Source organism: Sinohyriopsis cumingii, chromosome 1 (genome assembly GCF_028554795.1).
Source record: "Sinohyriopsis cumingii isolate HCF-2022 chromosome 1, ASM2855479v2, whole genome shotgun sequence".
Taxonomy (NCBI): domain Eukaryota; kingdom Metazoa; phylum Mollusca; class Bivalvia; order Unionida; family Unionidae; genus Sinohyriopsis; species Sinohyriopsis cumingii.
In genome coordinates this window covers 108715162-108738881 of record NC_142961.1, presented here as the reverse complement: position 1 = coordinate 108738881, position 23720 = coordinate 108715162, and the positions used below count along the sequence as shown (strand labels likewise).

General features: G+C 34.6%; 2 protein-coding genes across 5 annotated transcripts in view; one reads left to right on the top strand and one right to left on the bottom strand.

The window, feature by feature from the left end:
* Window positions 1-13: 13 nt before the first annotated feature.
* On the top strand, window positions 14-4584 carry LOC149807569 (coiled-coil-helix-coiled-coil-helix domain-containing protein 7-like). 3 transcript variants are annotated; one of them, XR_016422918.1, is made up of 3 exons: window positions 14-191; window positions 2686-2784; window positions 3909-4584. XR_016422918.1 is itself a non-coding variant. In XM_089967932.1 (3 exons), the coding sequence occupies exons 1-3, from the start codon at window positions 77-79 to the stop codon at window positions 4014-4016; spliced, it is 273 nt and encodes a 90-aa protein (XP_089824058.1). In that variant the 5' UTR covers window positions 14-76; the 3' UTR covers window positions 4017-4584. The 3 variants fall into 3 exon arrangements, 2 of the variants coding, with proteins under 2 accessions (XP_089824058.1, XP_089824048.1); XM_089967932.1 differs by having other exon boundaries at window positions 14-142; XM_089967922.1 differs by having other exon boundaries at window positions 14-175.
* Window positions 4585-4716: 132 nt separating this feature from the next.
* LOC149807568 (uncharacterized) overlaps window positions 4717-23720 on the bottom strand; it is a 42229-nt gene continuing 23225 nt past the window's right edge. For both annotated transcript variants that reach the window (XM_089967906.1, XM_089967911.1), the window contains exons 8-10: window positions 17721-17811; window positions 11670-11759; window positions 4717-9750 (exon numbers count right to left, since the gene is read on the bottom strand). In XM_089967906.1, the coding sequence (XP_089824032.1) occupies window positions 9687-9750; window positions 11670-11759; window positions 17721-17811 (245 nt within the window). In that variant the 3' untranslated portion in view covers window positions 4717-9686. The remainder of the gene's footprint in view (window positions 9751-11669; window positions 11760-17720; window positions 17812-23720) is intronic.

The window sequence follows — 23720 nt, the reverse complement described above, 5'->3', positions numbered from 1 at the left end:
CGTCATCACAGTCGTCATTTCAAAATGTCTGCGCTGTAGAAAAGGGATTCCCTACTAGTACTACACCTGTAAAAACATGCCGCCTAATAATACGACGCCACTTACAGCTGAAGATAAGAAGAAGAACAGAGTGGCAGGAAATGTACTTGATCGAGAGAAAAATCCTTGTCTTCGTGTAAATACGCTCATATGTTCGTAACCTATCGGTGTTTAAGTTATCATAACAAACAACGACATTAACTTGTGCGGCCTGGTACTCTCCAACAACTTGGCAACATAATGACATCACTAATATAAACTAGAATGTATAACCCTCACCCTTGGGTCTTGTGCAGTTTCTATCTTATAACCCATGGGGTTAAGTCTCTTGGAGTAAGGATTAACTTCTGGCTGAAGGTCATTTGCACATATGATATAACTTCGTCTTTTCTTGCTCAGTATAGATTTTAGGGTGGATATCTCACTTGTTCAAGAGAGGTATGTTCCCGGTGGCTAGGGAGGGATAGCCCCTGCATGTATAAATCTAACTTTTCACACCTAGAAATTGCATACATAGTTATAGGAGGAGGATCTCAATTATTTCCGGTGTATCCTTCCATATGTCATAAAAGGTGACTAACAGACAGGAGCTGTGATCATGCATTGGTTATCATACCAGGCTCATGGTGAAGGGTTCCTGATTTGAATTCATTGGCATGTTCTTGGGCAAGATGATTTACCTCAATTATATTGGCACTATATATCCCCATTTTGCAAAATATTTTCAAAATCTTTGTGATAAATGCCACTGTAATTATCTTATTGTCACTGTTTCTTTAACACATTTTTTTATCAGCGCATCCCTAATTAACTGTGAACACTAAGAAAGGGATCATATGATCACAAACCAGCAAAACCTGTTTGATCAATTAAAGCACTTTTTTAAAACCAATTTTGTGAACTTAATATCATTCTAGAATACAAAATAAAAGCTGACCTGAAAACTCCTTCATGATCATTTGTTACATGGAAGTGTTATTATATATATATATATATATATATATATATATATATATATATATATATATATATATATATATATATATGTCTATTGTAATAAAATATTTATTCAGAAATCAATATTTAAAGGCTTTAATATGTGTTATTTTCAAATGTTTTAAAGGTTAGAATGAAAACAAGTGGGTTTAGAGGTTCAAGAATTTACTTAAAAGACAGAGAAATAAAAGAGAAAGAGATATTAAAAGGCACTCAGCAGCAACACAAACTGACCACTCCGGTGGCTTGAGTGGTTAGAGCATCAACCCCAGATGCAGGAGGTCATGGGTTCAAACTCCAGCCAAGTCATACCAGAGACTTATAAAAATAGTAATAGCAACTGCACAGCCTGGCATGAGCTTTAAGAGGTTAGTGTTAGGACTGGTCAGCATAGTGTCAGGATAATGTGACTCAGCGGGATATGGTGCTTGATGTTTGTGGCAAGATGCCCCAGTGCTATGTCAATGTCAACTGCCACACTGCAGACATTGTGTTATTACGACTGAAAAATTGTTAAAGCTATGTTAAAAGTCTAAACCACACACACACATTCTTTTTTCTTAATAAAACAGAAAATGAAACAAAGATTTTATCCAGTGTAGGCCTGATTTAAAACACAGAAAAGGACAACTACATATTCACATCATAAAAGGGACATAAAGAATGGATAAAATCATATTCAGACAACTTCCAATGCAAATGTCTCTGACAATTAGAAAATCGGATAATAAAAGGGGAAACAAATAAACACCAGAAAAAGTGAGGACCTGGATAACAAACACATACAGCAATTATGCTCTGATCAATCCCTAAAGTCCTATGTGCTGGGATGGGGCTGCGGGATGTCCATAGATAAAGAGATTTTACTCAAAAAATACAAATTCAGCTATAAAAGTAAAGGACGGTCTGTTATGGATCAATAACTCTTTAACAAATTTCTTTAGTAAATATGTAACAAAGAAAGCATGATTTGCACAAGATATCAATAAAAACCATGGGTATATTTATATGCATTACACTTTGATAGTGTTTAAAGTCAATCATACTGGCCAGATTTATGAAAATATTGGAAATGCTTTTCAGATATATTGATTCAGATAATAACTTTATATTTAAGTTAAATATTGAAACATTATTTTGCTTTAAACAAATCAAGATGCTATTGCTCTTGTCAATTTTTTTTTATTTTGGCTAGAAATTCGCTAAAATCAGCCATTTACATTATCTTACTATGTTTGTAAAAATAGTAAGAACTAAAATAAATCAGCTGTGTGGGTTCCATTACACATGGTCTCAGTCATCCTGGTACATGTATTTGGGCTGAATCAGCCACTAATTTGGGCGGAATCAGCCTGTTAATTGGTCCAAATCAGCCATGATCCGAATTGGCCAGCATTCTAGTTTTACATTTAGGTCAGTGTTTAGGCACTGTTTTGGGGCTTCTGTGTTCCATGAATGTAAATCAGTTTTGTGTACGAGACATAGAAAAATGTACTGGGGCTATGGTTGTTGTGCCAGATTTACTAGCGTAAGCTACCTTTTTCTTTGTAAAGGGAGAGAAATCAACATACACACAGTGAGTTCACAGCATCATATATTATAGCTGTAATAATTTATCCCTTCCATAACAATTTTTTTTTGACCTTACAGGAGCATCAGATGAGCCTGAAATGTCTGGATGAGAACTACTTTGACAAGAATAAATGTGAAGCTTACTTTGAAAATTACAGAAGATGCAAGAAATTTTGGGTAGGTAAAGTATTCAACTGTCAATAGCTTTTTGTCAAAGTTTTGTTCAAAATTGATTTGATTAGGGCGGAAAAGTGATTTTGCTAAAAGGCAGTTTAATCCCACCATGTCTGGGGCACAGTATCCTTTCTTATATACCAAATATATGTTGTATCACTAATATTAGCAACAAATTGTTTGATTTTATTAAAATTAGTAACAAGTCTGTAGGGTCAGGTTTATAAGTTAAGGGAAGAAACTAAAATTTAGGTAAATAATTATACAATGTAGTTATCTCCCTTTGATATTGTTCCACGTTTGGTACAACTTGAGATATTGGTAGAAAATATTTTTCAAAAGAAACTAAAATATTTTTCAAAAGAAACTAATAATTCTTTAAAATATGATATTTTAACTGTTAATATAGATTCTCTAGTGACATAAATGATGAAGAAAGTAAGATTAAGAATGATATAATAAATTGTTAATAGCAGTCTGTTTACGCAAGTATATAGGACCATGATTAGCAGTATCAAGGAAGTTGTTTTCCATCTTGTACAAGCTAGTATCACATCAGCCTTCAAACTACTGGTGTTTTCAGTACTTTAATTTATTATACCATTACATTTTTAGATCATAATCTATTAAAGTTGGACCAAAAAAGGCATAATGCATCTGTAGATCTGGGTCTATGCATTTTGTACCTTGATCTGCCTCTAGATAGGGTCTATGTTCTTTGCATTTGGACCCTACTTATATATGAAAGTATACACGATATTAGCAAAACAATTTACTGAGCTACTTTGCTTTCACTCTGTATATCACATTGTTACTTTTGGTTCATTAACTATCTTTTTGTAGAACTTCTTGAATTTGGTTAATATGTATGCAAAAAACATTTCATATAAGTGTACCACATCATTCATAGTAAGCACACATGACCTACACTGCTCAATTTCACAGTATTGATAATATGTTTAGTATAGCAATATCAGATAGTAATGGCATAGTCTTTGCAACCACATCATAAATAGAATAAAAAATTGGAATTTATGAAACTCATCGAGCAATTATATATATATATATATATATATATATATATATATATATATATATATATTATTATTATTATTATTATATATCAGGGTAAAATACAGAAGGAGCGACGATGGAAGGGAATCAAGCCTGTCATGCCATCTTATGATGAAAGAGAAGAAATTCTTCGACAGCATCAAGCAAAACAGTCGTCCTGATTTCAGTTTTTACCCTCCCCTCCAATATATTAATACATCAGTGTATAGCTATTGCTGTCAGTTGGTCTTTCTGGTAATATTTTTGTTCCATGAGCACAACTCTTGAACCATTGACATTAAAATCAACCAAACTTGGTACACAGATCCAGCAGGTTACATGGAAGTGCCATTTAGTAGTGCGATTTTTCTGCATTTAATATTTGTTGTTACCTTGGAAACAAACTGTAGCATAGCCAGTATTGCAAGCTGAGAGTAATAGGTACATGCATAAGTAGTAAACAAATTGAGAGTGCTGGACCATAGGGTACTTTCAGTAGAGAATTTGCCTAAATGGGGGACTTGGGGGGAATGTGCTATCTATAGATGACTATTGTTTTGAGTGGGACTGATTCTTTATTCTAGTTATTCAGTAATGGAAATATAATGGAAGCTATAAATATATGTAACAAGAGTTTAATTGTTCTTGCCTTATCATCAGAGGATAAGTTGTACTTTTAACAATTTATTTTCTAAGTGGTATATAATGTTATAAGAAGAACAAACTTGAATAAAGACATGTTTATTATCATGTGTACTTGGTTCTATTTTATACATAGTGGTCCCCTGCTGCAACAGGTAAGTGGTGTCAGAAGAGGGATGACCCATCTAGAGGGGATCAACAAATGAGACTAATAATTACATACAAAATATGAAAGACAACTAATTTTTTAATATTTTATGTTTTCAGTTAAAAATCAAAGACATGTTAACAATATCATAAAGCTTGTATTAACATTTTTTTTACAATAATTGTGGAAACCTATAAAATGGTACTAGCAGCTGCCTCACTTGGCGCTCAGCATTAAGAAGTTAGTGTTAGGACTGATTGGCCTGGTATCAGGATAATGTGACTGGGTGGGTCATCGGCATGATGCCCTAGTGCTAGACATGACTATAAACTGTAACACTGCAGACATCGAAGTGATATGACTGAAAAACTGTTAAAACTTACGTTAAAAATCCAAAACACACACACAATGATTGTGATTAATCATCAATCATCATAAAATCAGGTACAAATATCTAGTTGTAATTATTATTGTCCATCGACTCCATTTTCACATGGCTGTAGAATGTACAACTGATAAATCTTTTAAATTATTTTTCTTTGTGGCATCAGTCTTCTAAGCAGTGATCAAAAGACTCCCATTTTTCATCAAGTCAAATTACTTTGTTTCCTTCTAAAGTGTACATCCATATGGTCTTGTCTACACATTTATTAAAATTAAATATTAACTGTTATTCTAAAATTTGATACAAAAATAGTTTAACCAAAGTCATTCAATGCTTTTCATCTTAACTGTGTCATCAAGAAACTTCCAGATGTACATTATTGATTACTATGAACTGCTCTGTTAAAGTGTCTACGATGCTGGATGTCACAGGTGTGAACACCGGCCAAGACTTATAAAAATGGTACTAGCAGCTGCCATGCTTGGCATCACTATAAACTACCAAACTGCAGACATCATGGTGATATGACTGGAAGAGCTGTTAAAGGTACATTAAAAGTCCAAATCACACACAGTCATCACTATGGAGTTTTACAATGGTAGCCAGGTGTTAAACTTGGTCAAGAAAAGAGGATGTCAGGACTGTCATAACAAATAACAGTGTAGTATGAATTTGTTTTCAGCACATGCTGCTTTCATTCAATCCAGTTTGTACTGGTTGACCCCATCCAAAAATGACCATGTAATTTAACACTGGGTTTTGCTGTAGGTACTTCTCAGTGTGTGTGTGTGTGTGTAAATAATGACCTTCAAAAGGAATATGGATGTATAAGGATCCAAATCAAATAATTGCCATCTAAAGGTATGTATAATCAGATTCTAAACAATGACATTCATTACTGAATGAATTTGTTCTGAATGCCTACACGACTTGCAGGACTTTCACCATAAACTGAAAATGTCTGATAACATTTTGCCGTTTTGCAACAGTGTCACTGGCAATTTGTACTTATGGTATGAAATATTCATTGTTTACACAGGAACTTAGATTGTCATGTGACAGACTAGTTTTAGTCTGGTACCTTTTCAAACTTTTAATTTTTATGTCTGACAATCCAAGATGGCTAAAATATCATGTTCACCTTATGGTTACTGGACATTACAGCAACCTAAGCTGAGCAATACAGTGCTTCTCAGTGGTAACCTTTTGTCATCTTGATAATCAGCTGTGGTAGTAACAGTCTGTAATTATCAAAGTGACAGAACCTAACATCTAAGGAACAAACAGCATTAAAGATAATTGGATCATTTACCTGTTTGTATGAATTAGGTACTTGATTGGCATGTTGGAACAAATTCAGTGTGTTCAATTTAGAAAACGACAATCATTTGGGAGATTTCTATCTCTAAACCTCAATCTGTAGGTAGTTTTTAACAAACTCATCAGTGCCAAGGGATTCTGGCCATATAAAGTAGGTGTACCATTCAAGAGGGGCACCACTATTTTGATAAACAGAAGATATTTCGGAAGTTTTGTTTTAGTAGATATGAGGAAATATTTCATGAGCGACAAGGAAACATTGTATTCTAATGGCTCTGCCACTCCAGACAATATGAAGTGTTTGATCTTCATGACTGAAATATTTCCTTACATTTGCTAAAAAATTATAAATTTATTTTTATTATTTATTTTTGATGGCACAAACAATCAATGTGAATGAATATTTTTTGTATTCTGTGCCAGGATGTTTAAGCACCACATTAATGCATTTGTAAAAAGAATTTCCGAAAATTGACAAAAACTTAGAACAGTGACATTTTATAAATTTAGCTCCTACACATTATGTTTAAAATTTTGTCAAATTAAAAATCTCATATTTCTCTAGCCATGGCCAGCTTGCAGTCTTGTTCAGAAACAGATATTGCACTCTGACTTTGATTGTCACAAATTTTTTTCAGTCAAGGCTCATCTTGCCCTGATTTCTCCACTCCTGATTGTGAGTTTAATGAGAGTAAAAATTGCTAATTAAACAATTATTTTAATAATTATATTAAATCAAGTTTTTCCTTTAAAAAATCTTGCACTGTTTGCTGTCGAGTTTAACAGGTACTTTACTCGTGACACTGAATACTTTATTAAAAATAGGTCATGAAAGTTCAGTCACTGACAATTTCCATGATTGATGTGGAAAACTATATTTTTTAAATAAATAATACATTTTAGGTATTTCTGATGGAACCTCTTGATTGCTTACATAAACGTATATTCACAACATATTTTAAGATCTGTTCAGTCTGATGGAGAGGGGAAAGAGAATGGAGGGAGAGAAGCAAAAAATATAAAATATGCCAAGATATGGAAATGCAGTCAAAACTGTCTTAATGATCACTTTTACACAGCAGTCACCTGGTCACAATGATTACTCTAATTTCGACCAAATTCCATATATAAATGTCACTTGCTTAATGGTCACCTGCTTTCTGCAGCCAAAGGCCAGGTGTTTCCTAAGTAAGCAATGGTTTCTCCCTGCCTTAAGCAGTCGCTGCAGTTTATTTGCAGGGATCGATCAGTCTGTGCAAACTTAACTTTATCTTCATGAGGAAGGCATATCACATGAATCAATGTGTAAACATTTCTTATCTCACTTGTACTCACTGTACTTCAGTCACATTGTCAATGTAACTTAAAATTGTCAACATGTCAGATTTGAAAGTAGGGTAATTTGTATCATTAGGGTAGGTACTCAAAGCAATTCGTTTGCTGGATGGTGGGAGAAGTTGTATCATTATAAAATAAAGTCACCTTCTGTGCCAGTGTGACAGGTATAATTAAATATCTTCATCTATTTGCCTGTGAATTATTGCAATCTGATGAAATAAGTTCATGTTTTAAAAGAGATACAAGTTACATCTGTTGTAATTACGGTCCGAGGTCATTTAGTTATTGAAACTTTGAATACAAATGTGGGTGAAAGTTTGTTTCCCTGGTCACAAAGAATATCCATACATAACCTTTTTTATTCATCATGGGGTTTCTCACATAGGGTGACTGTCTCTTCATCTTGGCAAGTCGAACAACTGGTGAATCCAGATATTGTTTTTAAATTGTGAACAGCTGTTGTCAATCCTTATTTGGCCAACAGAGAACAAGTCAGTCCTTAGTTTTACAGCCATATAAACCTGTATATCAGTAGTGAAATTAGTGTTTTGTCATGGTGCACAAAAGAAACAGATCAGTAATTATTTAGATTATAGGATGGATTAATGTGAGCCGGATACAATAATCTTTTGGGATCGGTCAACATATTTGCATATTTTATGACTTGTTAGTTGTACACTTCAAACAATCGTGATAACGTGAAAATCAAAATACTAACAATGATAATAATTAAAATGATATTCAGTGTGTGGTATCTGTTTACAAACCAATTCTGAAATGTGAACCTATGTGCCTTTTCCCATTGGTGGCCATTATTGACTGTATGTTTGAATAACATATACAAGAGCAGTTACATCTCGTAACTGGGGAAAAAAAGAAATTCAAAAAGTGATATTAATATTGTGGAGATAAAAGTGGTGTCATCACCATGGCAATACCAATTTTCTCCCACTGACACATTTCATTATCTTATTATAATCAATGATGAATTTCATACGCTATTCTGCAGATGAAATAAAGACGAAACTTTTTTTGGCAAACATAATAAAAAAAGATAAAAGTACAGTTACACTTACAAATTATTGTGTGGAATCAATAAAAGTTAAAATGAAACACACAAGTTTTTACACTGTATAGTTATTGTGGGAACAGCAATACAGTACTCTCTTGTTATAACACTCCACAGGAGTTATAGTTAAACTGCCTTATAATGAGGTACATGATACATTACTCTCTCATTATAACACTGTTCATGGAATATACTGCCTATTAGTGAGATAGCCTTGTAATAACCTACATAATTTCAATACACCTTTATGAAATGGAATCCATGACAATACTTACCTTATAAATGGAACTGGGTTATAATTAAGAAGCTTATTGTTGATATTAATCGAGTGCTTTATGGACTGTAGTAAAGTTGCAATATGACAACAGGCTTGATATTTTTCTTATGTTCCCATTATAATGCTACTAATCATTGCCAGAGAGGACTACTTGAAACAACTGATTTCAAACCATATATAATGTCCATGTTATTTTTCTGACTCTATGCACTGCATAATGTGTTATTATTTGCTAGTTGTGCAAAGACTTGACCATACAAAAATTAAAATTACATTTAATGTCCTAGTAACCTAATTTCTCTTTTCTGTCACTAGATTTAAAAAAAAAGAGGAACAATAATTATTAACTGGAGCAACAATAAGAGCTCACCATTTTTGCAAATCTCACTTCACTTATTGGCTCAAACAGATGACAAAAACTGCTTGTGCAGGGGAGGTAAATTTGTTTGAACTCAAATCTGTGTTCAAGTAAAGTTGTTTGTATGCGGCAACATCTTTTTCAAGCCTTTTAAATTGGGATGGAAACTCTATAGCTTTTGCAGAAGACTTCAAACAATACTGTAGTATTTTATGAGCAACATTTTTCCTCATAATAACTATACAGTGTATTGATTATTGGGGTGCACATGTAATATCACAGTCACGAATTTATCACATCATCCCTAATGTTGAACTAGAATATCCAGGGTATTAGGGCTTTTCTGTTTGGTGGATAAAACTCAAAGTTTGCCTTGTACCTGAAAAAGAAAGAACTTAATAAGTAATGATACATTTATTTTGCATTAATAGACAAGATTCTGTATAAGTACTGTTACAAACATTTTTTATAAGTATAATTCAGAGGACATGCTCAAAGCTGTTTTTATGAACTAACTGTTTTTATATGCCAGTAAACATGTACATGTAAGCGTCAGTGACATTTTTAGTCACTGGGACTTGCAAAACAAAACATGTAAGCACAGGTGGTATTGATACACAAGTGACTGAAGAACATCTTAATTTATCCCTATACTAACTGTTATAACATCCTATTGTAGTCCATAAGAAAAACTTTTATTTCCTTGGTTTTTCCTGCTAACAAGTGAAAAAGGATACTTGCATTCAACAAAAAGCAGGATTAAAAATCCTAAATAGACAATAATATGTTTACTGAGTTCATCTTTTATTGGCTTTTATATAGGATGATAAAGCTGGATTCAAGCCCTAAACAGAAAATAATATGTTTATTAAATTCAGCTTTTAGTGGATTTTGTATAGGATGACATAAATGATATATAATTCAGCTGGTTCTGGGAAAGGTTACTTGCACTAAGAATTCCAGTTATTTCATTCATAATATATGCTGACATTGTATCTAAGTCAGTGCATAACATAAATAAGATAGTCCTGGTGGATTTGAACTGGTACCTAATGCAATAGATGCAAAAAATACTTAGAGAAATTAAGAAATATTAAGTAATTTATTTAGTATAGTAATGCCTTCACTCATTCCCTAACTAGACAATAATATGTTTATCAAGTTCAGTTTATTAGCTTCTGCACAGGATGACAGAAAGAAGGGTTCCAAGCCCTCTTCATACAATAAGATGTTTAATTTTGAGTAATGGTATATTAGTAAAGTACACCAGTCTAAAAAATATGTTGTAGTCAACAATGCTTGCTTTAAATTGTCTCTCATCAGCATGTATGTCTTGCTGATGGCAATTTTTACTTTGACCTTTATTTTATCATATGTATTATTTGGCAATGAAAGTTGCGGAGTGTTATAGTTTCTGCTCAACTATCTGGGCAGGAAGACATATATGCAGTTGTTTCCAGTTGAAAATACAGTTTATAGGGAACAGATTTTGATGCAACTTGGTACACATAAACATATTTCAATGTAACTCAGTACATGTATTTGCTAAGCCTAGGGAAGAAACCAGTTTGGGGTTCAGTAGCTCTATGGTCAAGGGAACTGTTGCTACAAATATATTTTTTGCATTTTTGGACAATAAAAAGTGTTCCCTAATGGGAGTTCGTAGTTTGAAGTGCAAGGTCAATCTTGCAGAAAATAGATTTTTCCTTTGCAATCGACAATAACTCTTAAAACTGATTTCAAGGAAATTTGGTACACATTTCTCTGCCTAAAAACAATCTGTAGATTTTAGAGTTGGTAGTTTTGAAGGTCAAGGTCAGTATTGCTGAAATTAGATTGGCTCTTGCATTTCATTTCTAGGCATATGTGTTCTCCTTATGCTAGTGAGGTATCATGTGCCATCTGAAGTACTCATTTATCATGTTTTGTTTAATCCATTTTGTCCAGAGTTCAAACATGGAGTGATAGAAATGTTTTCTTTCTAAATAAGTGATCAAAGGACACAACACCTACCATAAGCAATCCTTTGACATGTCATGGGTGTGACACATAGAATGTGGTATATGTGTATATATGTCATAGGCCTTTCTGTGCCAGAAATGCAAAGTTGATAATGTCACTTATAACTCCATGATGAAGAATATGAGATGAAGCAGCTGTCATTGTAAAACTTGCTATACTATGTAGTAAATCCATCAATACAAAAAAAATTATTATTACAATGTATTTTAAATAAGATCGATATGAAAAAATGATTATTAAAATTTTCTTCAGTAAAAACATTAAAGGAGGCCTTACCACTGATGATTGTGCCTTGAGCGAAGGAAGAAAGTTGCAGCACCAAAAAGTGTCCAGACAAGACCTGCTAGGGACCATGTGGCTGTGGTCCTGAAAGGAAAATAACTTTAAAATAAAATAACATCTCTGGTTTAAGTCAAAGCTTTTTGGGAATATAAAATCATTTCTACATTTGAAAATGTTTTTTTTTAAACATTTTGGAGGAGGGGAATAGAGGTCTAAAAAAAATCCAAAACATGATCCCAGTCTGTAGTTCTTAGCTAACTGGACATATGCACATTAATGAGATATCTTGCAGCTGATTAGCTGGCCTTGTTACCATTCTAGAGGCTGGAGTTTTGATCCAGTATTTAGTCAAACTTGGAATATATGAGTTTGATAATGAGTGAGGTCCATGCACATTAATGAGGTAATTCTGCATCTGATTGGCTGAGGTTTCTTAATAATTTGAAGTCCATATCTATGATTCAATATCTTGTAATAGTTTGGTAATGTGAAAAAATGCATGCATATTACTTAGGTGATCTTCCATGTGATTGTTTGAGCTTGTTATAACTGAGAATATAGTTAATAGGTAAAATAACATAATATAAATTTTTGGAATTATACATGTACTCAGGATGGTGGCTGCTAAGGTATCAGCAGTATCAAAAGTAGAGATCCACCTTTTTCATTTTTTCTTTTGATTTATGATGGCACAAATTTTAAGCTCTAACTGGGACAAGGAGTTGATCCTGATTATCCTCTGAACAGGTACAACTAAGACTGGGGATTTCAAGAGGAACAGAAGTTACCAAAGTCCGCTGATTCTTGGCCAGAAATATAGGTAGGCAGAGAAGAGAAACCATATCATAGGTGCCACTGAATCATAAACAACCCTTCTCCAGGCAAGGTGCTGTGCATTACTCCTCAGTAATGCTAGAGAGAGAAGGAAGCTTGTTTTAAGGGTGAAGTACTTAAGGAAGCTCAACTCAAAGGTTCATGAGGATATTTTGACCAAAGAACACACAAAAGGTTCCATCTTGGCATTGAAGAGAAACTGGTCTCTGAAGCTCAAAGCACCTGATCAGTTCTGGAAGATGTAGGTACTACCTTAGAGCGGAGCCCATGGAGAACTTAAGAGTACTGGAGATTATCCTTTAGTCCTTAATGGTGAATATATGCCCATGGAGAACTTATGAGTACCGGAGAGTAAGTACTCTTTAGTCCTTAATGGTGAATATGAAGCACTCTTTTTGCTCAGTGAAAAAAAAAGAAGAAAATCTGCAACTGTAGTATAAGTACATGAGACCCCCCATATCATGCACTTAAATTTTTCAGCAAGAGTATTTATGCAATTTCTGACAATACTGATTCTATGCAATTAATGAGTAGTCAGATATTTTACTTTAAATATAAATTTAAAAACATCTCTATACAGGTTAAGTGCAGTTTGGCAGATTCTGTGGTTCAAGTCTGTGTGATGTCACTGGAGGAACCTCACACTGTGAACCACCATTGTTATTCAACATGTCATTTGCGGAGGCAGCAGGATCAGTGTATTCTTGGCATTGCAACGTCAGGAAAAACAACATTATTAAGTAGCTAATTTATTATCAGCTAAACGTCAGATAAAGTTGCTGTTTATCAAAGTACTAAATTCTATTCATGAGAGAGAGAGAGAGAGAGATGATGATGATGACGATAATGATGCAAGATGCAAGACTGTGCTCAAACTGCTTAAGACATGTAAATCTGTCCATATTTTCAAAATACATTCAATTTTGTCCCCAAACCATACAAACAATACTGTATATAAGATTGAGGAAGTTTCATAAGAAGCTCAATTTAAAAAAAATTCATTATCAAATTCTCTTAATTAACATGGTTCTCTTCAAGAGAATGTCTTTGTAAAATATGGTTCTCTTCATCAGCTTGTCTGTATGAAGCAGGCATATCAGTAAGTCCCATTGTTGGTAAAGAGTTGTCTACCCTATAATTATATACTTACATGAATAATTAAAAATAAAAAAGAAACAAGATTCACATCATGGAGAGAGAGAGAGAGAGAGAGAGAGATAGTGGGTATTGTGTGGTTGCTGAAAATGAAGTGAAGTTAAAAGTTTCTCATAGAGTGAATTTTATTATTTGAAAATTAACTGTGATTAAGAAAAGATTTAAAATTAAAATGCAAGAATAACAGAGAGATGGAGGAAGTAAATAGCAAATGAGGAATAAAACTCCACTGAAAATACAATGTACTGATTCTTCACACTCCATTCTGGAGATCTATGGATACTGCCCCATCTTTCAGCCTAAATGATTGACTGCTCCAGTGGCTTTGTGGTTAGAGCGTCCACCTTGGATGCAGGCGGTCATGGGTTCAAACCCTGGTCGAGTCATACCAGACACTTATAAAAATGGTACTAATAGGTACCTCACTGGGTGCTCAGCATTAAGAGGTTAGTGTTAGTACTGGACGGCCTGGTGCAGGATAATGTGACTGGATGGGACATCATGCTACATGTCTGCAGCATGATGCCCCAGGTGTAGACATCACTATAAACTGTCACAATGCAGACATTGTAGCGATATGACTGAAAATATTATTGAAGCTATGTTAAAAATCCAATTCAAACACAAATCACACTCAGCCTAAATGACATTCCTGAGTGAGACAGATAACTCCATCATGAAATGCTCTTCCACAAGAAACTTGTTCAATGGGGTCACGTCAGTAAAGCACTGTAACATTGCCCCCTTTCTTGAAACACGAAAAGAGCTCAGTGACTGTCATTTGACATATTACCTATGTGACTGACATCCAGTCAACATGAAGGTTAGACAATGCAGACCTTGTTGGGGAGTCTCTGTTTAGGGAACTTAAACCTGATGAATGAGATCCTGTTAATCTAAAAACAGGTCTATCAAATAAGATCACATTCCCAGTGCATCAGGAAGGCAGCACTCACTACTGGGTGATGGAGACATTCCTCCACTATGCCCAAGACCCCTACATTATGAGAACTGGCAACTTCCTTTGATGTGTCAGTGATTCCATCCTTGTGGGAGTAGACAACATTCCACACAAAAATCTAGAGATCGCTCCCTTATATATGGGAGCTTATGATTTCTTTGGACTTCTGGGATTGAAGGGGATCTTCTAGTGATGAAGAGGAATAAATGGGTCCCTTCTTTCTGTTCCTGGAACCATGGTGATCTTCTTCTAAGTTCCATACCATCAGATTAAAGGCAACAAAAAGGACAACCGTCCATGCACATGTACATGCAGAGCCTGTTGAGGAAGTCTGTGTCCAGCAAGCAGTCTTTTTATGACCACATTTACCAGCACCTTGATGCATACTAAATGCTGTAAGGAAATGCAAGAGATAATGAACTGGAACAAGAACTGGATGGGTAATGCTTACCTTAACACTGTTTACAAAAAGAGGCATGAAAAGAAAGCACCAGTTTGCTTGTGTAAGGTACTCAAAACTCTAAAAATTAAATATAATGGGACATAAAAAATGAAAATCACATAATGACTGGGGAGAAAATATGAAATACAATACAAAAAGGATACAATTAACAGCAGAAATGATGGGACTTTAGATGATGAGTGCATTGAGTACCCCTGAGACATGTGACAACTATAAAAAGTCCAAGAAAAAAAATGGACAGTATTCCAAATGAATGGAAATAGATAATGAATCAGACTAGTATCATGCTGTTTTAGTTTCAGATCCCCAATTGGAGGGAATATTCTTGTAACACCAGGAAAAAGAGACCAGAATGCAACAACAGGAAATAATGTATTACTGTTATTGAAATATCTGATTTTAAATTGATCTGAATGGTTCATGAGGTGCATGATCACATGTCTGAGTTTTAACAAATTTGCACTTATTTGTTCTACTTACTTAAATCAACAAACAACAGGACAATTTTCAAATATTAGTGCAAGTATAGAAACACTCCTAATCCCGTTAAATACATTACAAATCATATTAGACAAAATGTGATGGGATACATATCCAAAATGTTTTCCTGAAGTTTGCCTCAGTAGTCTTCCAAGTCATAAATTTACCAATAATAACATGATACAGCCTTTTAATTCTGCATTCCTTCCTTATCTTTGCCATTTTGTATCTCCCTTAAGATCTACATTACCTTTGCTGATACTGCTAATTTGTATCACCCTTATGATCTACATTAACTTTGTCATTGGATCTCCCTTGAAATCTACATTACCTTTGTCAATTTGTGTCACCCTTATGATCTACATTAACTTTGTCATTTGTATCTCCCTTGAGATCTACATTACCTTTGTCAATTTGTGTCACCCTTATGATCTAAATTAACTTTGTCATTTGTATCTCACCCTTAAGATCTACATTACCTTTGCCAATTTGTATCTCCCTTAAGATCTACATCACCTTTGCCAATTTGTATCACCCTTAAGATCTACATTACCTTTGCCAATTTGTATCTCCCTTAAGATCTACGTTACCTTTGTCAATTTGTGTCACCCTTATGATCTACATTAACTTTTTGTCATTTGTATCTCACCCGTAAGATCTACATTAACTTTGTCAATCTGTATCTCCCTTAAGATCTCATTACCTTTGTCAATTTGTATCTTCCTTAAGATCTACATTACCTTTGCCAATTTGTATCACCCTTAAGATCTACATCACCTTTGCCAATTTGTATCTCCCTTAAGATCTACATTACCTTTGTCAATTTGTATCTTCCTTAAGATCTACATTACCTTTGCCAATTTGTATCACCCTTAAGATCTACATCACCTTTGCCAATTTGTATCTCCCTTAAGATCTACATCACCTTTGTCAATTTGTATCTTCCTTAAGATCTACATTACCTTTGCCAATTTGCATCACCCTTAAGATCTACATCACCTTTGCCAATTTGTATCTTCCTTAAGATCTACATTACCTTTGCCAATTTGTATCACCCTTAAGATCTACATCACCTTTGCCAATTTGTATCTCCCTTAAGATCTACATTACCTTTGCCAATTTGTATCACCTTAAGATCTACATCACCTTTGCAAATTTGTATCACCCTTAAGATCTACATTACCTTTGCCAATCTGCATCTCCCTTAAGATCTACATCACCTTTGCCAATTTGTATCTCCCTTAAGATCTACATTACCTTTGTCAGTTGTATCTCCCATAAGATCTACATTACCTTTGCCAATTTATATCTTCTGTAAGATCTACATTAATTCTGTCAATTTGTAGATCACATCACCTTTGCCATTTTGTTTCTCCCTTAAGATCTACATTACCTTTGCCAATTTGTATCTCCCTTAAGATCTACATTAACTTTGTCACTTGTATCTCACCCGTAAGATCTACATTACCTTTGCCAACTTGTATAACCTGAAAGATCTACATTTCAGTGAGTCTTATAAGTTCTGCCAACATCAACTTTGTTTTTACAAGAAAACGCTCTATTGTCATATGCCCTCTCTCCAGAGGCCCCACCCGCTTGGAGAGGTAATAAATAAGTGTTCCAATAAACACTACGTCACATCTTCAAACCTGGCTATGATGAATGTGTCACAGGAGAAAAGTCTCCAGCCAGATAGAGGCCCAAAACCAGAGCCCTCCTAACTCTAGGTGGGCACACTATCTTCATTAGTTATCTAATCTGATGTGTATCCATTCTTGTGACATATGCTTGCCTTTTCAAAGACCCATCCCCATGTCCTGAATTTCCATGCAGACCTACCTATTTGGGTTGAAACTCAAACTTGATGACTAAGACTGGCCTTTATGTATATGACCCCATCATGGCCACCAAATGGCACAGGAAATATCTGTTGCTATACTGGGGCTCTAGAAGGGTGCTCTAGCACCTCAGCTCTCTGAGCTTAAGATAACATACAACATATGCTTATTGTATACAATTTTTGAAAACAATGAATACAAAATTTTGATGTTGATAAAAGCAGCTGCCATCACTGCTTCCTCTATGGGGAAACTGAAACAAAGACTGGTCTAGGCTTTGCAGGGAAACCAACAACAAAAAAACTTGAACATACCAACCAATCCATTCAACAAACTCTCCAAAGTAGTTAGGGCAGCTAATGAGTTCAAATAGACCACCATAAGGGATGTAATAGCCTGTGCTACCTGAAAAGTAAACAAAACATTCTTTTTCTTTATATTGGTGGTTTCTGTCATACAATATGAGTGAAAATTGGAAGTTTCTATCATGCAATATGGGTGGTAATGGGTTGTTTCTGCCATACATTGAGTGATAATGGGTTGTTTCTGCCATACAATATGAGTAGTTATGGGTTGTTTCTATCACACAATATGAATGATTACACATAGTTTCTGTCATTAAATAAAGGTGATGATATACGTAGTTTGTCATACAATATGGATGATGATATGGGTTGTTCCTGTTATACATTATAGGTGATTATATGGGTAGTTTCTGTCATACATCATGGGTGAATATTGGGTAGTTTCTGTTACACATTATAGGTTATGATATGGTAGTTTCTGCCATACAATATGGGTGATTGTTGTTGTTGTTGTGGGGTTTAACGCCATTTTGCAGCACACGATAGGCTATACATGGCGACCAGTATTAATGGTGGAGGAAGAACCTGAGAAAACCCCAGAAAGAACCACCGACCATGAGAAGCTACTGGCAAGCTTTCTCACATACCCACATTGGCCAAACCTGAGACTCGAACACATGCAGACAGAGGTGAGATGGCAATGATCCATAACGGTGAGCGCTTTAGACCACTCGGCCACTCGGGGCCCCCAATATGGGTGATCATATGGGTAGTTTCTGTTATACATTATAGGTGATAATATGGGTAGTTTCTGTCCAACGTCCAACATTATGGGTGATAATGGGTATTTTCTGTCATACAATATCTGTCATTGTGAACAGTTTGTCATACTATATAAGGGAATAAGTCAAACATTATGGGAGAATATAGGTAGTTTCTGTTATACATCGTGGGTGATTATATGGGTAGTTTCTGTCATACTTCTTGGGTGAATATGGGTAATTTCTGTCATACATACTGGTGAATATGGGTAATTTCTGTCATACATATGGGTGAATATGGGTATTTTCTATCATGCATCTTGGGTGAATATGGGTAATTTCTGTCATATATATATATATATGGGTGAATATGGGTAATTTCTGTCATATGGGTGAATATGGGTAGTTTGTCACAAACATGTGTGAATAATAGATATACTAGATTCAAAAAGGTCCCATTAACCACTATTCTTTTTCCCCCATAGCATACAGTGTATAACTAGTACTTATTCTGCTGAGTGATATCTTTTGAACTCTGTGGCTATATAGGGTTGCAAAGGCAGTATAGACCATATGTTAAATTATCATGAACATAATACCTGCTATTAATGTTATATTATCATGAATATTAAGCTAATACTTAGTTTTAATAATAATAATGTTAAAGTATCATGAATATTATGGTAATACCTAGTATTAATGTTAAATTATCAGGAATATGAAGGTAATACCTAGTATTAATGTTAAAGTATCATGAATATTATGGTAATACCTAGTATTAATGTTAAAGTATCATGAATATTATGGTAATACCTAGTATTAATGTTAAAGTATCATGAATATTATGGTAATACCTAGTATTAATGTTAAAGTATCATGAATATTATGGTAATACCTAGTATTAATGTTAAATTATCAGGAATATGAAGGTAATACCTAGTATTAATGTTAAATTATCAGGAATATTATGGTAATACCTAGTATTAATGTTAAAGTATCAGGAATATGAAGGTAATACCTAGTATTAATGTTAAAGTATCATGAATATTATGGTAATACCTAGTATTAATGTTAAATTATCAGGAATATGAAGGTAATACCTAGTATTAATGTTAAATTATCAGGAATATTATGGTAATACCTAGTATTAATGTTAAATTATCAGGAATATTATGGTAATACCTAGTATTAATGTTAAAGTATCATGAATATTATGGTAATACCTAGTATTAATGTTAAAGTATCATGAATATTATGGTAATACCTAGTATTAATGTTAAATTATCAGGAATATGAAGGTAATACCTAGTATTAATGTTAAATTATCAGGAATATTATGGTAATACCTAGTATTAATGTTAAAGTATCAGGAATATGAAGGTAATACCTAGTATTAATGTTAAATTATCATATTATATTTAAGGTAATGCCTATTATTAAGGGGGGCCCCAAGTGGCCGAGTGGTCTAAAGTGCTCTCTGTTATGGATCACTGCCATCTCACCTCTGTCTGCGTGGGTTCGAGTCTTGGATTCGACCAATGTGGGTATGTGAAAAAGCTTGCCAGTAGCTTCTTGTGGGTTGGTGGTTCTTTCCGGGGTTTTCCTGGGTTCTTCCTCCACCATTAATACTGGCCACCATGTATAGCATATTGTGTGCTGAAAAATGGCGATAAACCCTACAACAACAACAACAATCTATTATTAATGTTAAATTATCACGAATATGAAGGTAATACACAGGATTAATGTTAAATTGCCAAAAATATTAAGGTAATACCTATTATTAATGTTAAATTATCATAAATATGAAGGTAATATTAGCACAGCTTACTATAAATAAGATGAAATACATATTCATTTAGCTTGAATATTTTCTTCCAGAATTTTACCAAGTTAATAAATGACAAAAATGTCATTCACTTGCTGGTGCACAAATAATTCCCATCCCATCCCCCAAACCAATTCCCACTAGGAACTTAACATTTGACATTGGACCATCTGAATCACAAATATATTTTCTTAACCTCTTAGTCTAATTCAAATAAAGATCTCTGACATATTAGCAATCTGATGGGCTCCAATACTAGGTAGGTCATATTCTGTTGACCTTTTTGTTGATCAATCAAATCATATATTTCACATTAATAAAAGACCAAAAAATATTCATGAAGACAAATCTTCTTGTCACCCTAGCCAACATTTAAAGTAGTTGACAATATAATGACTGCTCATAAAGACAAATTCCCTTGCCACCCTTGCCAACATGACTGCTCATGAAGACAAATCCCCTTGTCACCCTTGCCAACATTTCAAGTAGTTGACAATATAATGACTGCTCATAAAGACAAATCCCCATGCCAACATTTTGAGTAGTTGTCAATATAATGACTGCTCATAAAGACAAATCCACTTGCCACCATTTAGAGTAGTTCACAATATAATGACTACTCATAAAAACAAATCCCCTTGCCACCCTTTAGATGGCTTGATAATATAATGACTGCTCATAAAGACAAATCCCCCTGCCAACATTTAGAGCAGTTATCAGCATACTGACTGCTCATAAAAACAAGTTCCCTAGCCAACATTTAGAGTATTTGACACTGTATTGACTGTTGTGGAGGATTAATTCTAGGGCAATAGAATTTAAGAACCTGCAAAGACATTTGCCATGATATGCAACACAGGCTGGTCTGGACTGGATTTGAATCCATTCCATAAAGTTGTGAGACTAAGCAAATTACTGAACCACCATACTGAACAAATTAGTGAACCACCATATGGAACAAATTACTGAACCATGTGGAGCACATTTCTGAACCACCATGTGGAGAAAATTATTGAACCCCCATGTGGAGCAAATTATTGTACCACCATGTGGAGCAAATTTCTGAACCACCATGTGGAGCAAATTTCAGAACCACCATATTGAGAAAATTTCAGAACCACCATGCAGAGCAAAATATTGCACCACCATGTGAAGCAAATTACTGAACCACCATGTGAAGCAAAGTCCTGAACCACCATATGGAGCAAATTATTGAACCACTATGTGGAGCAAATTAGTGAACCACCATGTGAAGCAAATTAGTGAACCACCATGTGGAGCAAATTAATGAACCACCATATGGAGCAAATTAGTGAACAATCATGTGGAACACATTTCTGAACCACCATGTAGAGTAAATTACTGAACTACCAGGTGGAGCAAATTAGTGAACCACCATATGGAGCAAATTAGTGAACCACCATGTACAGCAAATTTCTGAGCCACCATATGGAGCACATTACTGAACCACCAGGTGGAGCAAATTACTGAACCACCATGCAGAGCAAATTTCTGAAGCACCATATGGAACAAATTTCTGAACCACCATGTGGAGCAAATGTCTAAACCACCATGTGGAGCAAATTTCTTAACCACCATGTGGAGCAAATTATTGAACCACTATGTGGAGCAAATTAGTGAACCACCATGTGGAGCAAATTAATGAACCACCATATGAAGCAAATTAGTGAACAATCATGTGGAACACATTTCTGAACCACCATGTAAATTACTGAACTACCAGGTGGAGCAAATTAGTGAACCACCATATGGAGCAAATTAGTGAACCACCATGTACAGCAAATTTCTGAGCCACCATATGGAGCATATTACTTAACCACCAGGTGAAGCAAATTACTGAACCACCATGTGGAGCAAATTTCTGAAGCACCATATGGAACAAATTTCTGAACCACCATGTGGAGCAAATTACTGAACCACCATGTGGAGCAAATTACTGAACCACTATGTGGGGCAAATTACTGAACCATCATGTGGAGCAAAATTACTGAATCACCATGTGGAGCAAGATAATTGCCATATACTACTCATTCAAATGCATTGTTGTACAAAGTTTCATTAGTGTCATTAATATAGGGTCAAAACATTGTACGATTAGTCTAGAACAGAGGTGGGCAAACTTTCCAGTGCAGGTGCTGCATACACAAATTTACACCTTGTCATGGGTCGCATAGTTCATTAAGTAAAATAATTAACATTTGAAATAGCAAAAACAAAAGGTTTTTCTAAATAACATCATAATTAATCTTCAGTTGTTAATATGTTGTTAATATTTGAAAACTTAAAACTTAAACTTCAAAAGAAGCACATTTATTTGATAAACAAAGTAACATAAACAGAGTCAGTGCGAATGATGACTTGTTCCTAGGCCACATGAAACCCTTGGCAAGCCGCATGAAAATCCTTCGCGGGCCGCATGCAGCCCGCGGGCCATAGTTTGCCCATCCCTGGTCGAGAAGTAATAGATTTACAAATGGCTGCATATGTAAAAATCATATGAGCATAAACATTAAGCCACAGTTTAGTTATAGTACTTCTTAGCTACTCTGAGTTGCATCTACACATCAATTTTCACATAGGTGAAATACGATTCAAGATATAGAGGGTGTAATGAAAGGATGGCAAAAATACAAAAGTTACTCAAGTGTGGAGATTGGAACATAGTGACCCATTTTATGTAAGGTTGATTTGCTCATACTATGATGCACCTATATACAAGTTTCCATCATTGTATGTGAAAAAGGTTCCAAAATATTCAGGGTGCAATGAATGGATAACTGAAAACTAAACCTGAGTATAATCAACAATTACATAGCTCACCTCTACTTTTACTGGTCTCCAGTGGCCATTGTAAGCAATAACATGCACTAAATAAATTCAGGCCTCCTTTCAATCCAATGATTTGTTTGATTACTTTCATCCTTACACCTGAACTTATAATCATTTTAAAATTTAGAATTTTTACTTTTATCTGGCACTATACAGCCAGTAATATGCTGACATAATGTGAAACCACATACCTAGCCACTCATGCATCTACCTACCTACTTACCTACTGTGACAGCATATAAAAGACATAATAAAAAAAGAACATTCGTTTATACGATATTAAAGTAGAGGCACCATAAGGGGCTGATAAAAGCTAGAGATTATTGTTATTTTTGCATAACTAAAATTATTTGTTCTGAAAACCTGCTTCACTAGGTATTGTCATATTTCATCCTAGAAGCTAGATTTTCCTGGATAAAATTTAAAGGCTTTAAGTAACCATGCAGGCACAGTCAGAAGTATATATTTCATGCATCGCTAATTACTTTGATTAGCCACTACAGACAAAGCCTCAAATAAAAATGTATGCAACATGTAGTCCACTCACCAAATTCATATACTCATGCACAT

What these genes read in the sequence shown, in the direction of transcription:
- LOC149807569 (XM_089967922.1), top strand. Translation starts at nt 77, where the DNA reads ATGCCGCCTAATAATACGACGCCACTTACAGCTGAAGATAAGAAGAAG. An exon ending in AGAAAAATCCTTGTCTTCGT is followed by an intron (nt 176 to 2,685) that starts GTAAATACGCTC and finishes TTGACCTTACAG; the next exon opens with GAGCATCAGATGAGCCTGAA. An exon ending in GAAGATGCAAGAAATTTTGG is followed by an intron (nt 2,785 to 3,908) that starts GTAGGTAAAGTA and finishes ATTATATATCAG; the next exon opens with GGTAAAATACAGAAGGAGCG.